General features: G+C 47.3%; 1 protein-coding gene across 6 annotated transcripts in view; it reads left to right on the top strand.

Annotated features, from left to right (window-relative positions):
• The window catches only part of METTL23 (methyltransferase 23, arginine), a 242,703-nt gene that overhangs the window by 409 nt on the left and 223,405 nt on the right, over nt 1–18,889 (top strand). For 4 of the 6 annotated variants that reach the window (XM_085616900.1, XM_085616901.1, XM_085616902.1 and 1 more), the window contains exon 2: nt 16,387–16,491. In XM_085616900.1, coding sequence (XP_085473026.1) covers nt 16,387–16,491 — 105 coding nt within the window. Of the gene's footprint in view, nt 1–224; nt 331–16,386; nt 16,492–18,889 lie in introns of those variants that run through there. The other 2 variants (XM_085616905.1, XM_085616904.1) reach the window with 2 other exon arrangements.

Raw genomic sequence — 18,889 nt, 5'->3', positions numbered from 1 at the left:
TTTTTCTTCCAGATTCGTGGTGCTGTAATACTATATAGCATCTTTGCAAAGTAGTGCCCTTTCGCCCCGTAGAATTGTAAACTGCTTGTAAAATATGGTTTTGTCATGGTTGATGAAATGCTTAAAGGTTTATGTCGGGTGATTGTGCAACAACGCTGACATACACGTAGAAATAAACATGTTTATTAAGTAAGCTGTTCGTAGGGAGCACCGGAGTGTGAGTCAAAACGGCAGGAACATCACTTAACTCATCCATTCAACCAACGTTCTACGAGCCAATCCAAAAGTATCAGAAAGGGAAGTGGAGGAGAGGAAATTATCCACCTTTCGGTAACTACAATAAGAAGGCCTAGGTCTAAGGCACTCTGTTACTTGCAGTCTATCCAGTAGATGGGCATAATTAACAACCTCCCAGCACCCCCTCCCCCTTCTGTGAAATATACTGTGGCCTGTCATACTCTCGGGTAACTCCTTACTGGAGTTTGTTGGCAGAAAGCCTGAGCCTTTACCATAATTTGAGATTGGCTGATCATATCATTGTTTTTTGTAGTGGGCCTAGAGATGAAAAATACGTTGCTCACTGTAGATATAACGAGACACAGAGGTAAGGTTACAACATCCTGGGATCTGAGGCTCTTAATCAGACGGTCTAGCAGCATGCCCAAAGCACCCCCTTTACCAAACTCAACAAGCACTGGATTTGCCCTTTAGCTCATTCCCTAGGAGCTAGTTGGCTGTGATCTGATTTCTCAGTGTTTCATATGCCGCCTCCTCTTCCTCGATCATATCTTCTCCCAGTCTGCATACTCCTTCCTGCCAGCCAGGGGCTATCTCCATTTTATTCCCTGTCCACAGTCCTCTAGCCAAACGGCACTTCCACTCTGTGCTTTTAAATTTCAACCCACAGCCATCTGCCTGACCTCCCTTCTCACCCCCATTTACCACCCCCTACACTTGGCTGAAATTCGTAGGTTTTCTTGGTCAACTTCCTCAGTCTCTTTTGGACTCCGTCCAAGCTGCACATTAAACAGAGTGCACCCATTACCCCCAGGTCCCTCCGTCCTCGACACCGTCATGGACAAGTGAGATGTAACTATCTCACTGACAGAAAGAAGAACGAAGGAATGCTGGACCTACCCTTCCCCCTCCCACTGGGAGTACTTAAGGAGTACCGTCCCAGCATTCCTCCTGTTCTTTTTTCTGTCATCCTGACAGTGTGTGGACGCGGCCGGAGCTCCTGCCTTGTTTCTGGACTTACTTGGGGGCTGCTGGTTCTTCCAGGTGCCGGCGGACCTCCGTGGATGGCCTCTCCCTCCCTGCCGGGCTTGGGGGGAGTGGCGCGGGCTTCTTCGTGTATCTCAGCCGCGCGGCGGTGTAATACCGCGTTGGCTTTCTCTTCGCCCGATGGCCGCCCCTCCTGGCCTGCCGGGCTTGCTAGGGGGCGCGGCCGAGCTGCTCCTCGCTATTGGTTGTGGCTCCTTCTTTTTCCGGTTTTCGTCATGCCTGACTTCCGGTTTTTGGGATTGAGGACGGAAGTCAGGCGCCTCGAGGTTCCCGGCTGGGGGAGGCTCGTTAAAACGAGCAGAGGGGGTGAGTACCGCATAGCGGTTGTGATTACCTTGTGTTTTGGCGGTGTTTGGTGTGTTGTAGACGATGGGAAAACATTCCAGGAAACGACATCACAGAGAGAGGTCTTCCTCTTCTTCTAGTGCTTCCAGGTCTCCCTCCCCTGCCAGGTCCAGGCGCCGTGATGCTGGTGCTGATGGGCATATTAAGCGCTTGATCAGGGAAACTTTAACAGAGATGGGTGATGTTGGATCCCGTCGCAAGTGGCCTGCTCCTGCTTCCTCGGACTCTAGTGGCGATGAGTCTGCGTGGTTGGGGGACGAAGAGTTGAAGGGCAAATATGTGGACAAAGAAGCTATGACCAGTATTTTGCAGCATGTTAAAGAGAACATGGGGTTCCCTGACGGGGACGCACCTAGTACCTCTAGGGGCCCTATGTTGCGACAATTTCAGAGTGCTGCCACGGTCGATGTGCCTGTCCATCCCTTCATTAGAGATGTTTTGAAGCGCGAGTGGGCTGATCCGGATCGCATTCTGATTCCGCGATTCATGGCTAAACTTTATCCTCTGCAGGATATGGCTACTGAACTTCCTGATTCGATTCCTATTGACTCCTTTGTGGCTAGTTTGGTGGGGCGTACTTCCCTTGCTGAGGACGCTGTGCTGAAGGATCCTGTTGACAAGAAGGCGGATGTGGCGCTCCGTAAGGTGTATTCTGGTTCCCACCTGGCCTTGAGGGCAGGCATCTACGGGACTTATGTGTCGCAGTCTCTGCTGTCTGACCTGAAGTCTCTCTATCAGTCTATGGATAATGCCACGGACTGTTCTGGTTTGCTTGAGCAGATTGAGCGTCAGGTGGAGCTGCTGTCTGATGTCTCCTTTGACGTTGTGCGTGCTTCTGCTCTGTCCGGGGGGGCTTGTGTGGCTGCGCGTCGCAGTCTTGTCCTTAAGGACTGGAAAACTGACTCTGCGCAGAAGGCATGCGCATTGAGGTTGCCCTTTCAGGGTACAATGTTGTTTGGGGGGGAGTTGGAGGCAAAATTGCACAAATTGTTTAAGGAGAAAAAGCATTCTTCTTCTTTTAAGGTCTCTGCTGCTGCTCCTGTCCCTTCTAAACCCAAATCTTTCTTTCGCCCTGCTTCTCGTAGGCAGTTTGTGAGGGGCCAGGGTAGGCTTGCTTCTGGCCGTGGTCGGGACCGTAAGGCTAAATCCCCTCCGCCTGCCAAGCCGCGTTCCTGACTCTTTGGCGGTGGTTCCCGGTTTGTTGGTTGGATGGCGGCTGCACTTCTTCCTGGATGTCTGGGTTCAGTCTTGTTCCGACGTCTGGGTGTTGGAAATCATTCGCCAGGGTTATGTTCTGGAGTTCACGGCTCCTCCTCCGGACTCAGGTGTTCGGCCGACTCCTTGGCCTTCGAGTCGTGTGAAGCGGTCTCCTCTTTCTCGCGGGATTCTGGACCTTCTTCGGAAGGGTGCCATTCAAGAGGTTCCTCCGTCAGAGAGAGGGGTGGGCTTTTATTGCCTGAGCTTTCTGGTTCCCAAAAACACGGGGGGTTTCCGCTTGGTTTTGGATCTGCGGGTTATGAACAAATGGGTGGCCAGAATTCCTTTCCGCATGGAGACTTTACAAAGGGTGATTCCTTTGGTGCTGCCGGGTCACTTCATGTGTACCCTAGATCTTCAGGATGCGTATTACCATGTTCCGATCCATCCTCGGTCCCGCAGGTTTCTGCGGTTTTGTGTTCTAGGGTGTCATTACCAATTCATGGTGTTGCCATTCGGTCTCCGGTCGGCGCCGAGGGTGTTTACGAAGGTGGTGGCTCCTTTGGTTGCGTGGCTTCATCTCCAGGGGGTGATGGTGTACCCATACTTAGACTACTGGTTGATCCATGCTCCATCTCGGGTCCTGTTGCTGGAGGCCAGGGAGGTGGTGTGCTCGGCGTTGCGGGCCCATGGTTTCCTGATCAACTTGCCCAAATGTCATCTGACGCCGTCCCAGGACATGGTTTTCATTGGGGCCCGCTTCCGTTCGGATCTGAACCGTGTGTTCCTCCCCGAGCCTCGGGTTGTGACGTTGGTGTCCCTTGCTCGTCGTTTCCGGGTGGGGGGTGCCTTTCCGGTGCGCCTTTGGTTGCGTCTTATGGGTCTGATGGCGGCAACAGTTTTTACGGTGGCCTGGGCACGTTTTCATCTGCGCCCCCTTTGGGTGTACCTCCTGTCTCTCTGGGATCCCCTGTCCCGCGATTTGGATGTTCTTATTCCTGTGTCTCCGGTGGTCCTCCCGGTTCTTCTTTGGTGGTCTGTGAGGGATCATCTGTCTTTGGGTCTGCCCCTGCAGTCTTCTCCTTCTCTGGTCTTGACGACGGATGCCAGCGCCTTGGGTTGGGGTGCGACCTTGGGGTCTCACTCCCTTCAGGGTCGGTGGTCCATCGTGGAGAGTCGCAGGTCTTCCAATTGGAGAGAGCTCATGGCGGTGTCCCGAGCTGTGATGGGTTTTCGGGGACTGTTGCTAGATCGGAATGTGTTGGTGCGGTCCGACAACATGGTGATGGTGGCTTCTCTGACTCATCAAGGGGGGATTCGTTCGGCATCTTTGAATGCGATGGTGGTACCCCTGTTTTGTTGGGCGGAGGGCCATCTGCTGTCTCTGACGGCGGTTCATCTTCGGGGAGTGGACAACTGTGTGGCGGATGCCCTGAGTCGGTGCTTTCCGGATTCTCTGGAGTTGTCTCTCATCCCGGTTGCGTTTCGGCTTGTGTGCGGGAGGTTTGGGCGTCCCTATCTGGACCTCTTTGCCTCCCGGCACAATGCTCAGCTCCCCCGGTTCTGCTCCCTGTTTCTGCAGGAGGGTTGCTGGGGGGTGGACGCGCTGTCGCTGCCTTGGCCGTCGCGTCTCCTCTATGCCTTTTCCCCACTGGCTCTGGTTCCCAGGTTTCTGGCCCGTTTGTGTCAGGAGGATCGAGAGGTGGTGGCGGTCCTGCCGTTTTGGCCTCGGAGGTCCTGGTTTCCGACAGTGCGTCTTTTGGCGGTGCAGGGTCCCTGGTTTCTTCCCCTGTCTCCGTCTCCACTTCGGTCTTCCCCGTGCCTGTCACTTCTCCGGTTGCGGTTGTCGGTGTGGAAGTTGAGAGGCAGGGTTGGAGACGGCGCGGTTTCCCGGAGCATTTAGCGGTGGCTCTTCAGCGTTCCCGGCGGCCTTCTACCCTTAAGGGTTATGATAGGCATTGGGGTAATTTTGATCGTTGGTGTTCGGCGTTGGGGGTCTCCCCTTTGTTCTGTTCCTTGCAGGTTGTCCTTCAATTTTTGTGGGAAGGTTTCGAGAAGGGTTTGGCTGTGTCTACTCTGCGGGCCCAGTGGGCCGCTGTTCGGGCTTTTCGTTCCCCGTGGGGGAATCTTTCGGATATTGAAGACTTGGTCTCTCATCTTCTACGCAGTTTTACTGTTTCTCGGCCTGTGCCTCGTCCTTCTTTTCCCCTGTGGGATTTGCCTTTGGTCCTTCGGGTTTTGATCGGTCCTCCTTTTGAGCCTTTGGATGTGGTGGATTTAAAATTTCTCACTCTCAAGGTGGTTTTCCTGGTGGCTGTCACCTCTTCTCGTCGTCTTGGGGAGTTGGGGGCCTTGATGGCGCGGCCTCCTTTTCTTTCCTTCACGGAGGATGGAGTGGTGGTCCGACTGGATTCTTCTTTTGTGCCGAAGGTTTCTTCTCAATTTCACAGGTGTCAGGAGTTGGTGTTGCCTGCCCTGGGCTCTGTTTTGGATTCTCCTGGTGGTCCCCAGTGGTCTTTGTTGGATGTGTGCAGGGCTTTGCGCATTTATCTGGACCGTACGGCGGTTTTTCGCAAGTCGGACTCCCTTTTTGTCTCCTTTGGTGCGGCTTCGCTTGGGGGTAAGGCTTCTTCTGTGTCCATCGGCCGTTGGCTGAAGCAAGTCATTTCCTTGGCCTACTCTCTGTCTGGTTCTCCTCCTCCTTTGGGGGTTCAAGGTCGTTCTACGAGAGGGGTGGCTGCTTCTTGGGCGGAGGTTCAGGGTGTTCCTCTCTCTGAGATTTGTAGGGCTGCCACGTGGGCCTCTTCTAATACTTTCATCAGGCATTATCGCCTCCTCAATCTGTTGGGTTATGATGGAGGTTTTGCATTGGGGGTGTTGAGCTCTGTTCGCTCCTAATGTTTTTTTCTGCTTTCTTTCCAATAAATCTCTGGGTTTGTTTGCTATCCTGGTGGTTTGTTGTGTTTTCTGGTATGAATGCCGGTGTTTGCTTTGGTATTTCTCACTTGTCCATGACGGTGTCGAGGACGGAGGGACCTGGGGGTAATGTCCTATTACTTACCGGTAATCTTCATTACTCCGGGTCCCGTAGTCCTCGACACCGTCATGACTTCCCTCCCTCCCTCCCTGTCTGCCGGCCTTCATTGGGGCTTGGTATTTCAGGAGGAATGCTGGGACGGTACTCCTTAAGTACTCCCAGTGGGAGGGGGAAGGGTAGGTCCAGCATTCCTTCGTTCTTTTTTCTGTCAGAGAGATAGTTACATCTCCCTTGTCCATGATGGTGTCGAGGACTACGGGACCCGGAGTAATGAAGATTACCGGTAAGTAATAGGACATTCTCTATATCTCTAAAGTGATCTACACTCTGTACAGATTGGAATCTTATTTTACCATCTAAGCAAGTATAACCAAACTCCATATACATGCACCCCCCCCATATCTCTTTGGAACAATCTTTGCTCTGGCTTATGCCACAGTATTCAGTCCCCTGTGGGCAGCTGCACAGTTCTTTATGCCATAAATAAATGACCATAAAGTATGTTATCATTTACCTCTGTAGTGATGTATGTAGTGCTTTGCCCGTGAACAGCATCACCACTTTTACCTTCAAACACCATTGACTGGTTAAGCACTTTAAAATAGCTTATGGAGATTAATTACCTGATAATTAAAACTACATGTAGTGAAAACAGGTTCCTTGTCACCTCATCTTCTGCTTTGGAAAAAACACCCCACAACGGTGTGTTTTGTAATGCGTACAGAAATTTCAGCAGGTCGATAATTTTATATAATGTGGCCTGTCTCATTAGTGACAACAAGAATTTCCACCATCGACCAACATTGCCTCTGTCGTTATAAAGTACCCTGCTCAGGTTTTCTCAAATGAAGAGCTCCTTTTCAGAGGTCGCAAAGATGCCCAGATATTTGAATCTGGTCAGTTGCCCTTTTGATGGATAGCCCTAATCACTACTCTGCGCGTCATGCAATAGTGGGTAGGCAACTAAATTGCACTAGTTGATGCAGAGTCCTCATTAAGACCCAAACACTTCCAAAATCTGTAGGATTCTGGGCATGGATTGAACTGGATTTGCCAGGTAAAGTAGAATGTCGTCTGTGTAGAGGGACCTTACATCCTCCTACCCTGGGTCCCACTGCAGGCCTCGGAGGAGCGTGTCCCAGCGTATCCATGCAGGCTGTGGCTCAACTGCCACTACAAATAGCAGGTGGGATAGTGGGCATCCCTTGCAGGTGCCCCTGCACAGGCCAAACACCATAGAGAACGGCCCATTAATGTTTACCCACGCAGCCGGATCCATATAGAGCAGTCTCATCCTGGACAGGTATTTTGGGCCAAATCCCATCTTTTGCAAAATCGGCTACATGTATTGCCATTCTTGGGAGTCAAACACCTTTTTGGCATCTGGGGTGAGTAAAATGGCCTGTTCAGTTGTTTGGCTATTCGGTCCCTATGGGCCGGGCATCCCGCCAGTTGTCTTAGTCGTCTGAATGGTTGGGCAGAAGGTAAATCCAGGAATCCTCCCCCTTAAAGGAACTGCCGTAGGCCGTCCCGTGTGCGGTAGAAGCAGTCATCAACAGAAGAAAAGGTACAGTTTCAGCCTGTAAGGGGTCAGTCTCCACATCCTCGGGGCCAACATTCAAGGGGAGGTTAGGGACCTCGCGACATACCCCTCCACCAGACTGTTCCCGATTGGGGAAAAGGGTACACGGGACAAGAAATCAGCATTACCATTTGCTGTGCCTTTCCGATGGCGGACCTCAAAATGAAAGGGCTGAAGGGAGAGGAACCAACGGAGGACCTGGTGTTATTCCCTTTATTTCGACTCGTCTATAGCAAGGGAGCATGATCCGTAAACAGCGTAAAGGAGGACCCCTCCAAGTAATAGCGTAGTTTTTCGACGGCCCATTTGATTGCCAGACATTCTTTCTATATAATGGAGTATTTACGTTCCAGAGGAAAGAGTTTCCAACTAATAAACAAGATGGGGAACTCGACGCCATCGTCAGAGAGTTGAGAAAGAACCGCTCCCAGCCCCAAATCTGATGCATCGGTTTCTAGGATGAAAGGTTGGTTGAAATTCTGACATACCAATATGGGGCTGGACGTTATTGCTTTCTTTAACTCAAAGAACGCCCTTCTGGCTTTAGGAGGGTGGTTTGTCAGGTCTCTGTTCTTCACCTCTTTTTTTTTAGAAGATCAGTGAGGGGGAGTTGTTATGTATGAATACCCTGATATAAACCTACAATTGTTGCCCACAAGTAAAAACACCCTGACTTCCCGCTTAGTGGTATGGAAGGGAGTGTTTACGACGGCTTTGATTTTTTTTCCTCCTGGGGTTCTATGAGACCCTTCCCCCAGGATTTCTTCACATTAATGTAAAGTCTTGCAGTTTCTAGTGCTTGGAGCACTTGTCAACAATGTACGAGATGCTCCTTCCAGGAGGGGCTGAAGATCACAATATCATCTAGATATGCAGAGGTATACTTCTGATGTTCCTGAAGGACTTTATTCATGAGCCTCTGAAATGTAGCAGGGGCTCCGTGTAACCCAAATGGGAGTACTGTAAACTCATATAGACCATTGGGTGTGGCAAAGGCGGTGTTCTCTTGGTCTTCCTTTCTCTGGGGTACCTGCCAGTAACCTTTGGTGAGGTCTATAGTGGATATACATTGTCTCTCCCCTAATTTCTCAATCAGTTCGTCTATTCGGGGAAGTGGATAAGAGTTGAATTTGGAAATGGATTTGACAGCTCTGAAGTCGATATAAAATCGTATCCAGCCACCCGGTTTCGGTACTATGACTATTGGTGACGACCAGTTGTTCTGAGAGGGGCGTATGACATCCATCAACAACATGTTGTCTATTTCGTCATCAATAGCCTTCCTTCTGGCAGCAGGTATTCGATAAGGTCGTTGCTTTACAACCTACCCTGGGTTGATGACGGTCGTGTGCTCCACCAGGGACGTTCTACCAGGGACGTCTGAGAAGATGGTAGAGAAAGGACGTAAAACCTCATGTAGCTGGGATGCCTCTTCCGATGTTAAGGTCTCATTAATGACCAACTGTTCTATAATAGAAGAGCTATTAGTGGGAGGGGTTTGAACTAGATTAGTGGACTTGGGAATGGGGCCTATCCGTTTCTTTAAGATGTTAATGTGATATCTCAGGGTTCTTTTAGGAGTCATTTGTACCAGATAGGACGTCCGTCCGATTTTCCCTACTATTTTATACGGGCCTTTCCATTCTGTTTTTCCTTTTGCTAGAGATGGCGGAATGAGTACCAGGACCCAATCATCGACTTGGAAGTGTCGCCACTTCTTCCCTTTGTCGTAGAACATTTTCTGTTTTCTTTGGGCTCTCTCTAAGTTGGAATAGGCTAAGTCTCTCAATTTCCCCAGGCGGACCTTAGACCCTTCGTATAGTCGACAAGTTCCTGTGTCTCCTCAGTCTTCTCCTGTCCCATGCTTCTTTTGTCATTTCGAGAAGTGTCCTAGGCTGACGTCCATACAGCATCTCGAATGAGGAACATCCTATGGTACTCTGTACCTGTCCTCGAATGACAGAATAGGGCAAGGGGTAGGAGTCGGTCCCATTCCTTTCCCTCGCTAGTTAACACCTTTTTATTAAGCGTTAGCTTAAGGATCTCGTTATAACTTTCACACAGACTGTCAGTTTGGGGGTGATAGACAGAGGTCTTTATGTGTGATATGTTTAAAGAGCTGCATACCTGTCGCATAACGCGTGATACAAAGGGAGTGGCCTGATCGGTTAATATTTCTTTGGGAATACCAACTCAGGAAAAATACTCAACCAGTTTTTCTGCTATGTTGGTTGTGGTAGGGGCTTTTAGTGGGAAGGCATTGGGATACCTGGTTGCGTAGTCTACAACCACTAGCCCATATTGATTCCCTTTCTTTGACGTAGGGAGGGGACCTATGAGATCCATACCTACCCTCTCAAATGGTTACCCTATAATAGGGAGGGGTTGTAAGGGAACAGCTGGTGGTTTATACATGTTTTTTTCTTCTGGTACACCTCACATTCTTGCCAGTACCTAATGATGTATGCGAAGATACTGGGCCGGGAGAAATGTTTTAGGATATTCTGTCTGGTGTTCTCCGCTCCACTGTGACCTGCTAGTAGATGAGAGTGGGCAAATAAAAGGACCTGGTCCTGGAAGCTCTTTGGAACGACCAACTGGGGAGGGTCATCCTTTTTCCCTATACGATATAGAACGTCATTCTGGATCTGAAAACAGGGATATGTTTGCAGATGATTGCTTTTCTTGGCTTGTTCCCAAGCGGATTGAAGCATAGGATCATTGGATTGGGCAAACCGGAAAGTGCAGTTAGATGACCAGGGGGTTTGGGTCAATAGGTTTGATGAAGGTACCCTACCTAGAGACAGTCTTTGAAAAGCACAATGAAATTGGTGTTGTCTGTCCCTATGATGGCTTACTCTGGGAGTTTATCCATTACTCCTACTCTAAGTAAGGAAACACAACAATCTGGATTTTTAATGAGTACCTCTGCTAAGGGGTACATTTTTATATCCCCATGAACACATCATATTGTGACTCCCAATCCCGGAATGAGCGGTTGCTTCTCAACTAAGTGGGACTGATTAATGGTTTGACAACAACGTGAATCCAGTAGAGCTACTACCTACTTACTATTTAACCAGAGACTTACATAGAAGCTTGCTCCACGTTCTTCCGAGAAGTGGATGGATCTAGGTAGGCAACTGATATCCATAGGTTCTTCTGTTCCTTCCCTTTGATGGCAGAACCGATCGATATGGCCGAAATTACCACACTCAAAACATTGGGGCCCACGTGAGGGGGCGACCTCTGCCTTCTGTTGATGCATCCTTTCGGGTTCTGGGATAGCTTTTGCCACCTTCTTCTCGGGTTTTGACGTTGGGGCTGCCTCATGGGTTTTCTCACTGTCCCGGGGTAAAGAGCGAGGATGGGCCCGTGAAGAGGTGGTGGCCATGTCTACTGCCTGTTCGACGGTTAGGTGGGTGTGTTGCCTTAACCATCGTTGTGTAGGATAGGGAAGGGCCTCCAAATTTTGCTCCAAATAAATGACGTCCATCATCTCTTCTTTCGTCTTCTCATGTGGTTTTAGCCACTTATTGGTGGCTGCTTTCAATTTTAAAAAAAAAGAGTTTTGAGGTTATCTTCAAGAGTTCCTCTCTCCTTTCTGAACTTAACGCGGTATGCTGCTGCATCCATGCCTAGATGGTCCAGTATCAGCTCCTTGATCTCTACGTACGGTGTACCCCCCCCTTCCTCATTGGCAATCTGATAGGCAGTAGGCGGCCTGGGCTTCCCCAGTCAGGAGAGGAGCTAAAAAAAAGCCCATTTGGCTATGGGCCACCCACAAGCCCTGGTGGCCCGCTCAAAATTCAGGAGGAAGGTATACGGATCTTCCCCGGGAACATATTTCTGCAGGGCAATGTTTGGTACCCCAGTAGTCGGTTGTGGGCTCTGTAAGTGGCTGGTGAGTTGGACCTGATCCTTCGCAATCTTGTGGATGCATTCGACTTGCTGGGCCATCGTATCTTTGAACATGTTTCTGTACGCCTGTGCCGAGGACATCAGTCTCTCCAGACCCCATTCTAGTTTTTGTTGTCCCTTTATCAGCTGTTGAATCAAGTTTTCCATTATTGTCTTCTAATGGTATTCCGCCCGCATTCTCCACCACTTGTAGGGAATTAGCTTAAATAATGAGGAGTATCTTGGCTTATTCACTATTTTATTTCATAGTGAGTTTCAACAGTGAAGCTATATATATATATATATATATATATATATACACACACAGGGTCTCATCTATCTTGCTCCTTCTTGACTGGTGTCGTGGGGTCTTCACCTTGTATCTTCCAAGGGTCAGGAGTAACTCAGGGAAAAGAGAGACCTGAATGAATGACCTTTTCGTTGGCCTTAGGGTACGTTGGGTGGGTAGTGATGGGACGGGTTTACACCTTAGTAATCCTTCACCAGTGCCAGGAGGTTTTTCGACCAAGCCCGTAACTCGTATCCCTCTCCTCCCCCTCTAAGTATGCTTTACATGGTGTTGGAAGCCTGCCTCCCCCTTAATTCCTTCAAGCGGTCCTGTACCTGTTTGAGCCACTCTCCTCCTGGAACGTGGCTGGTTTCTGTGTGGGGTCTTGAATCTGTCTCCTTCTCCACCAACGCCGTGGCCTTTGCCGTTGTCTCCTCCGGAACCAAGTCTGGTCTATTCTTCCTAGTGTCCCTCTGACTGGAGACGTCTTTCCGAAGTCGATACCAGGGTTCTGCTCGGACGTCGGTTTCCTTCCCTGCGACTGTCGGCGTCTCCTCGGATCCTGACACTCTGCTCAGTCCGTCCGAATTTCCGGGATTTGAATATGCCGTTCCTCCCTCATCGGCTCCCATTGGCAGGAACGCAGTTGCGACGTAATCTTTGTGGGCGGAAGGTAAATCCAGGACACCCTCCCCCTTCAAGGAACCGCAGTAGTCTGTCCCGTGTGCGGTAGAAGCAGTCTACAATAGAAGAAAAGGTACAGCATCAGCCGGTAAAGGGTCGGCCTCCACATCCTCGGGGTCACCATTCAAGGGAAGGTTAAGAACCTCGTGACACCATGTTAAAAGAATTAGCAGCAATTTGCCAGAAGACATAGCTTGACATTTGACCTCTGTCTTTGAAGCACTGCTAAATGTGACAAGATAAACACAGAATTTAAAGGCATCTCTATTTATTGTTTGGACTTTTCTGACCCACCCAAAATTGTCTGGCGACAAGCAGCACTAATTGACATCATAGCTACTCATTTAAAGGATCTGTTAAACACAGTTTGTGCACTCTGGCCTTTAATTTCTATTGAAATGTGGTGTTCTCATTAAATGAGTGTACCTGCTACACGGTGACATGCTTGGTGCTTTCAAAAGAACCTACAGAAATAAATAATAAATTGTGGCTGTTGCTCTAAGTCCCTCCGCTATACTAATGGTATACCGCAGGGAATTGGATCATTGAAAAACTGTCAACCCATGCAAGGAAAATCCAGCACTGCGCTCTCCCCGCCCACCCTCCTAATAGCATCAGCTCAGTTTCTCTCTGTCCATCCATGCCAAAAGTCGAAGATATTTCTATAGGGAGGTTGGGTTTGACAGATTGCAAGGTGGAAACACACACAGCAAACGAAAAACTGAGAACTAACCTAATACGTTTTTAAATAAGGCATGACTGACTTAGGTGTCTGATCAAGAGTTCCTGTCCAGCACATCTTGTTTGCAAAACACTTTTGAGTATCCCTTGTATCAGTGTTGCAAACGATATAAATGTTATGTGACATTGAAGGTTCACTAACCCCATGCACATCTATGCCTTTAGGAGGCAGAACACCTGTGATAGAAAGCATTCTTAGATGTAGGAAATAACTCTTCAGACTTCAGATACTGTTCAAACCACTTTCCACCATGCTTTATGAAAAGGATGGTAGCATCGAGATTTCTATCTGTATCTACATAATGACATTGAAAAAATACAATAAGACACATTCCCTAGTTGATGTGAAAATAGGACTTTAGTGGAAATAAGCAGTGATAATAACAGCCAGCCTTGGGTTTTGAGGATGAGATCTGGCACGTCAATAAATCTATGGCCAAAGTGACGTATAGAAATAGTTTTCTTCCAACCCATCAATTTTACAACATGGTCATTTTTCTCCAGATAGGCTTTTCAGCAATCTCATCAACACAATACTTATATCGTATATTTAAATACAGAGCATTGTATGATGAACGTTCAAGGAGGTTACATTCCCCTCATGCTCCTACACTGCCTTTCATTGGTAGGCTTTCTGACCACCCTCAGAATTATTTCAGTATTGCAAATGTAGTGCATGGGCTGAGATCGTCCAAGTTAATTTGCTGCCTTTTTTAACTAACCATATGCAGCAAATGTTAGATAAACTTAAATCTTTTTGTAACTAATGACCGCATTGGCTCAATGAATATTAACGTTTTGCTGTGTTTTCACTGTTTCTAGGAACACTATAATACCAAGGTGTAGAAAGCTGGATGCTGTGACCAAAATTGTGGTCTTCACAAAAGCGTTCACACAATATTCAATTTTCTTAAGACTTCTCATCCCTTCATGAATTAACATCACCTCCTAATCACTCACCTGATACCTACCCTCTGTCCTCCTACACTAACCCTGATTGCATTATAATTTCTCATACCCCTCCATAGGCCTCGCACCCTTGACCCCTTATTAGTTGAAAAGACACGTCAAAACACTATCCACCCTCGTGCACATACCATTACCCATCCACTTACATATTCATCTCTCTCCCTCTGTGGTGATCCAGCCCCTAATCAAACAATTACATTTGGTGATCCTGCCAGTCCAGCTTTAAAATACCATTCCTTCCAAAGATCATGGAGCAATGTGTGACCTCTAACGTAGGAAAATTCCCAGTTACTTTAGACCGTTTCAGTCAGGGTTAAAATCAAGTAACTGCATAGAAGCAGCCATGCTGAGATCACAGACCACACTCTTCAGTTCTTTGAAAAAGGCAAATTGAGGATGCTAATTCTACTTTGCCTGTTTGCAGCCCTCCGTCACTTTCATGTACACACTGTAAGTGATAGAAAGAACATTGAAGAACCTGTTCGACATGGATTCAGAACTTACCTATTCAGCAGATTCCAATTTAGTAAAGTAGGCAATTCAGTATGAGCTCCCCCCACTGTGCACAATGACCCCTGTGCTCCGTTGTTACCCCCCTGCTTTTCAACTTCTATGATGATGCCTTGGAGAGATCTTTTGTAAATATAACGCTGATGACACTGTTTCACCTCAAAATAAGTCACACAGAATCTGCTGTCTCCCTTAGCACCCCGAATATCTACGTATACATTGTCACTTAAGCTATTAGACATCTCTATTTCCTAGTCGATAACCTATAACCCTCCATCCAGCCTCTCACAGAAACTTTATTTTACATATGTCCGAGCATTAGAGTCTTTACTGCTTCTCAAAGGCTTTGGATTTAAAAAAGACCGCCCTTATCATGAAATGCTCTGAAAGTATGAAAGACTATTTCCTCTCCCATAAGATTTATACCTCCTTTCAGCATTTAAAAATAAATTACTCATTGCACTCTGCTTGAATTGAACTGTGACACACACCCGACTATTTTTCTAAGCTGTAATACCTTGTACTCTCTATATTCTGATGCATTTACTTTTTGGGACTGCATAATCTTTTTCTATCTGCTTGTTTTAGGACTACCATAAATCTGTACTATGGATTGGGGGGATGTGAATGTAATCTTCCTCTACCAGCATACGAATGTCACACTGTATTCCCTCACATCATTTACCGTCTTCATCCCTGTACTCTCTTACCACCTTCTCATCGTAAACGGCCTTGCTACACACTTTTATAACTTTGGGGTCACGAAATACATTTTCTTGCATTACAGCCTATAAATTACACGATTGAACTAGAAAGAAAAACAATATTTGTTTTAGATAATCTTCACTAGCTGCAGGATATCTCTTCAGGCATCTGCTGAGCAAGTCCAGAAATTGAGGAGAGTGTCAAATAAACAACTCTTCCAGCAGGTAAAGGTAGTTCCACTCTCACCGTAGGGCAGCCGCTGACCTTCAGATGAGCCAGACGCCATTATTTTGTTAACCCACTAGGAGCCACTAGAATCTCTGTGCACACTTGTTGGAGTAATGCTTTTGAATCACTTTTGAAACCAGCATGAAGGGATAGCATTAGTGATCAGAAATACCTCACCTTCGTTAGGCACCAGGAACTTAGTATATCCATGATATAAAATGAAGGCACCTTGCATTCCTCATACTGGCAAAAAGATGTACTGGTGAGGTCACACACACATTTGAAAGAGTAGAGATGCTACTGAATGAAATGCCGAATCAAGATGGGAGAAATCAAGCCGGCTCTGGAAATATAAAGTCCGCTCTTGCCAAGTGAGTAACCAGGAGACTAATTTTCTAGTAAATGACCCAGCTGAACAGTTCAATAATTTGTTAATTAGTTCATGCAGATACATTTAAACTATTGGGCTTCTATTGTTTTAGTAGACGGACAGCCATCTTACTGAAATAAATGCACAGTGCCTGTTTGGTTTTTTTTGTTCGCCCAAACTGCCCATACCACCCTGACTGGGGACTTCTGCCCCACTGACAAAAAAGTAGTGCATTCTTCTACATATACACTAACTGAGAAAGGCCATGCATGGCCAGAAAAGTGTATAACAGTGACATGGAACAGAGGCACTGCCACAGCTCTGTTTTTTTGTGCACGTGGTCCTACTAAAGCCCCACAAGTGAATCCTCGGGACCCTCTACCCCACCTCAAAAGGTGCACGATGGGAATGATGAATAGCTATTTCTAAAAATTCACAAGGATTTTCAAATCATGCCCTCTTGGGAAAGTATGTGAATTTCTAAAACACACAACGACTATCTTTAATTGTGTTACATATTGAACAGAGTGCATTTGTCTTTCCAGGTCCTGGATTCCCAGTATGGCATGCACGTGTGGCCCTCTGCTGTCGTTCTTGCCCAGTACGTGTGGTTCCACAGAGAAATCCTTGCTGAAAAGAGAATTCTGGAGGTAAACACCAGTCTACTATTTTCAGTACACAAATTTACATTCACTCTGCTTTGTGTGGTTATTTGCTCATGAGTCAGGCCACGGTAAGATAAATACATAAGCAACTCATTCACACATTGATCAGTCACTCTGATTGAAAATTGACCTCTTGGCCACTGTTGTCCATTCTCTAATATAATAATTATAATGTAGCGCTGCTGTAGTAAATGGAAAACAAGCATTGGCATTGCCAATAGGTCTCGCCGTTCGGACCTTATAAGTTTTAGCTATGCAGGATGTTATCCTGGGTGCATGTTTTGCCAGGGATGGAAGAGCTATACAACAAATAAACACACCGATGAAAATATGCATGCACTATTTAGAGCAAACAAGAGATGGCCATTAGCACACGTAGGTAGACCGACATGCTTGCAAAGTTTCACACCCACAGGCAGAAAAAACACAGATACACACAAACATACCCCATACACCTCCTCCCATGTACACACAAACACCTTTGGGACCTTCTAAGTCATCAAAATTAAAATTGAAGATATAAGAGGTTTGCATTTACCACTAGTATGATGGTGTTAGGATGCAATTGATAGAAAAAAGGGAGGCAAACTGGTCAGTGTGGAGAGGAACCTCTAAAGCGGTTAAGAGAAGACAGTGTGCAGTGCAATTGAAAATATTTCTAACATATTTGATTAAAGCCTGCATGTGAGATGGTATAATGTTACTTTTAGTCCAGAATGTTTCTTTTTGTTAACTGCTTGTTAAATGTTTCTTTTTGTTCACTGAGTGTGCACTCAGCAGATAATTCGTTTTCAAGTTCCGGGCTCTGCCGGAGGCACCGTGATCAGAGCTACCTTAAAAACTTTCCAGAGGCAGACCGTCTGGCTGAGACACTCATGGTTACACAGCGAGTCAGTTTCATTTTGCAACATTTGTTTTATCAGCCTGATAATTCTTAAATGCATGTATAAATTAACAGGCTGACAGAAGAAGTGTTGCAAAATGAAACGGACACTCTGAGTAACCAAGAGTGTCTCAGCCAGCCGGTCTACCTCGTAAGCCTCTGGAAAGGTAATGAAGGGTTTAGCAAATTAGCAGAAAGGAGCTGCAAAGGAGAAACAGTGACCCCGGCTCCACCCCTGCCCCCTCCTCCAATGGCCGTGCCACAGAGCCTGAGAGGTAGCAACAGAGGAGCAGGATATGTCTGCAGACTAGTCCGGCCCTTAAAGCTAACACGAGCAGCTGCGTGAAGTGAGCACCTCAGCACTTCCAACTCCCATACCCACAACGTTTACCAAGATATTAACACTCGGGCCTTTATAAGAGTCTCATTGCTGTTTGCTGTGGAAAAACAACAGACATATAACAAAGTGTCAAGACTCCAGGTACTGCAAGCAAAAGTGACAGGGGTTACCTTTCTAGAACTAGGATCTGTGGTTTCGGCACAGTGGGCACACTCGTGAGACCATAGAAACAAGAATGAGGATTGTTGGCAGGCATTAAAAGGCTTCTGATCCCTAACAAGATACTCGGATGCTGAAGGAAAGTAAAAAAAATACAACAAAAAAAAACAATGGTGAACAGAGGCCCGTCCCATATGCTATTCAAAGAGGGTCTAGCCCCTCAGAAACGCAGAATGGATCTCGGGGGGAAGCCCCGAGCTAGCTCGGACTGCAGTTTTGAGGAGGGATGTTGGCGCAACTGGGGAGAGCGAAAGGTATGCTTTCTAGACATTGCTGGAGTCTCCTTTGCATACGGAAAAGCACAGCTATGAGTCTTGTGAAGGGCTGCAGCGGGTGCAGAGGAGAGGTATAACATCAGGCCGGCACGTGACTGGAGAATCTGTAACAGGAGGCCTCATCTGCAGGCACCGAGGAGGCTTCTAGAGGGAGCAGCGTGCGTGATTATGGAAGATGAAAGTAACACCAAAGCTCTCTATTTTACTACTTCCTGCAGAAGTGTCTCCATTTCAGCAGAGACGGCCCATTACAGGTGATATAAACATAGTATCAATTATTTAAAGCTCCCTGAAATAGACGGAGGACATTTTATTCTAATTAGCAGCATCGGTCTCTCATATTCCAAGTGAAAGTGGCAGTGCAATTGGCCCTCCTTGGAGAAAAGGAAGATGCGCACACATTCTAAACGAGGGAAGTGTTTGATCAGAGGACCTCTTTAAAACGAGGGAGACCGGTGGGTGCATTAAAAAAGTATTTGTGGCACGATTTAAATGCAGGCATCAGTAAAGCTTATTAATATGCGTTCCCTCAGGTAGCACGAGCGTGGTCCCTATGTAGCCGCATGGCTGAAAGCAGCGCGAGCTGTGCCTCTGCAACGTGTGACCACACAGCATGTTGTACTTAAACCGTTTGCTGAGCGAGAGCCGATGCAAACATAAATGTGG

The sequence above is a fragment of the Triturus cristatus genome, chromosome 7 (genome assembly GCF_964204655.1).
Source record: "Triturus cristatus chromosome 7, aTriCri1.1, whole genome shotgun sequence".
Taxonomy (NCBI): Eukaryota; Metazoa; Chordata; class Amphibia; order Caudata; family Salamandridae; genus Triturus; species Triturus cristatus.
This window is presented reverse-complemented; position numbering and strand designations above follow the sequence as displayed.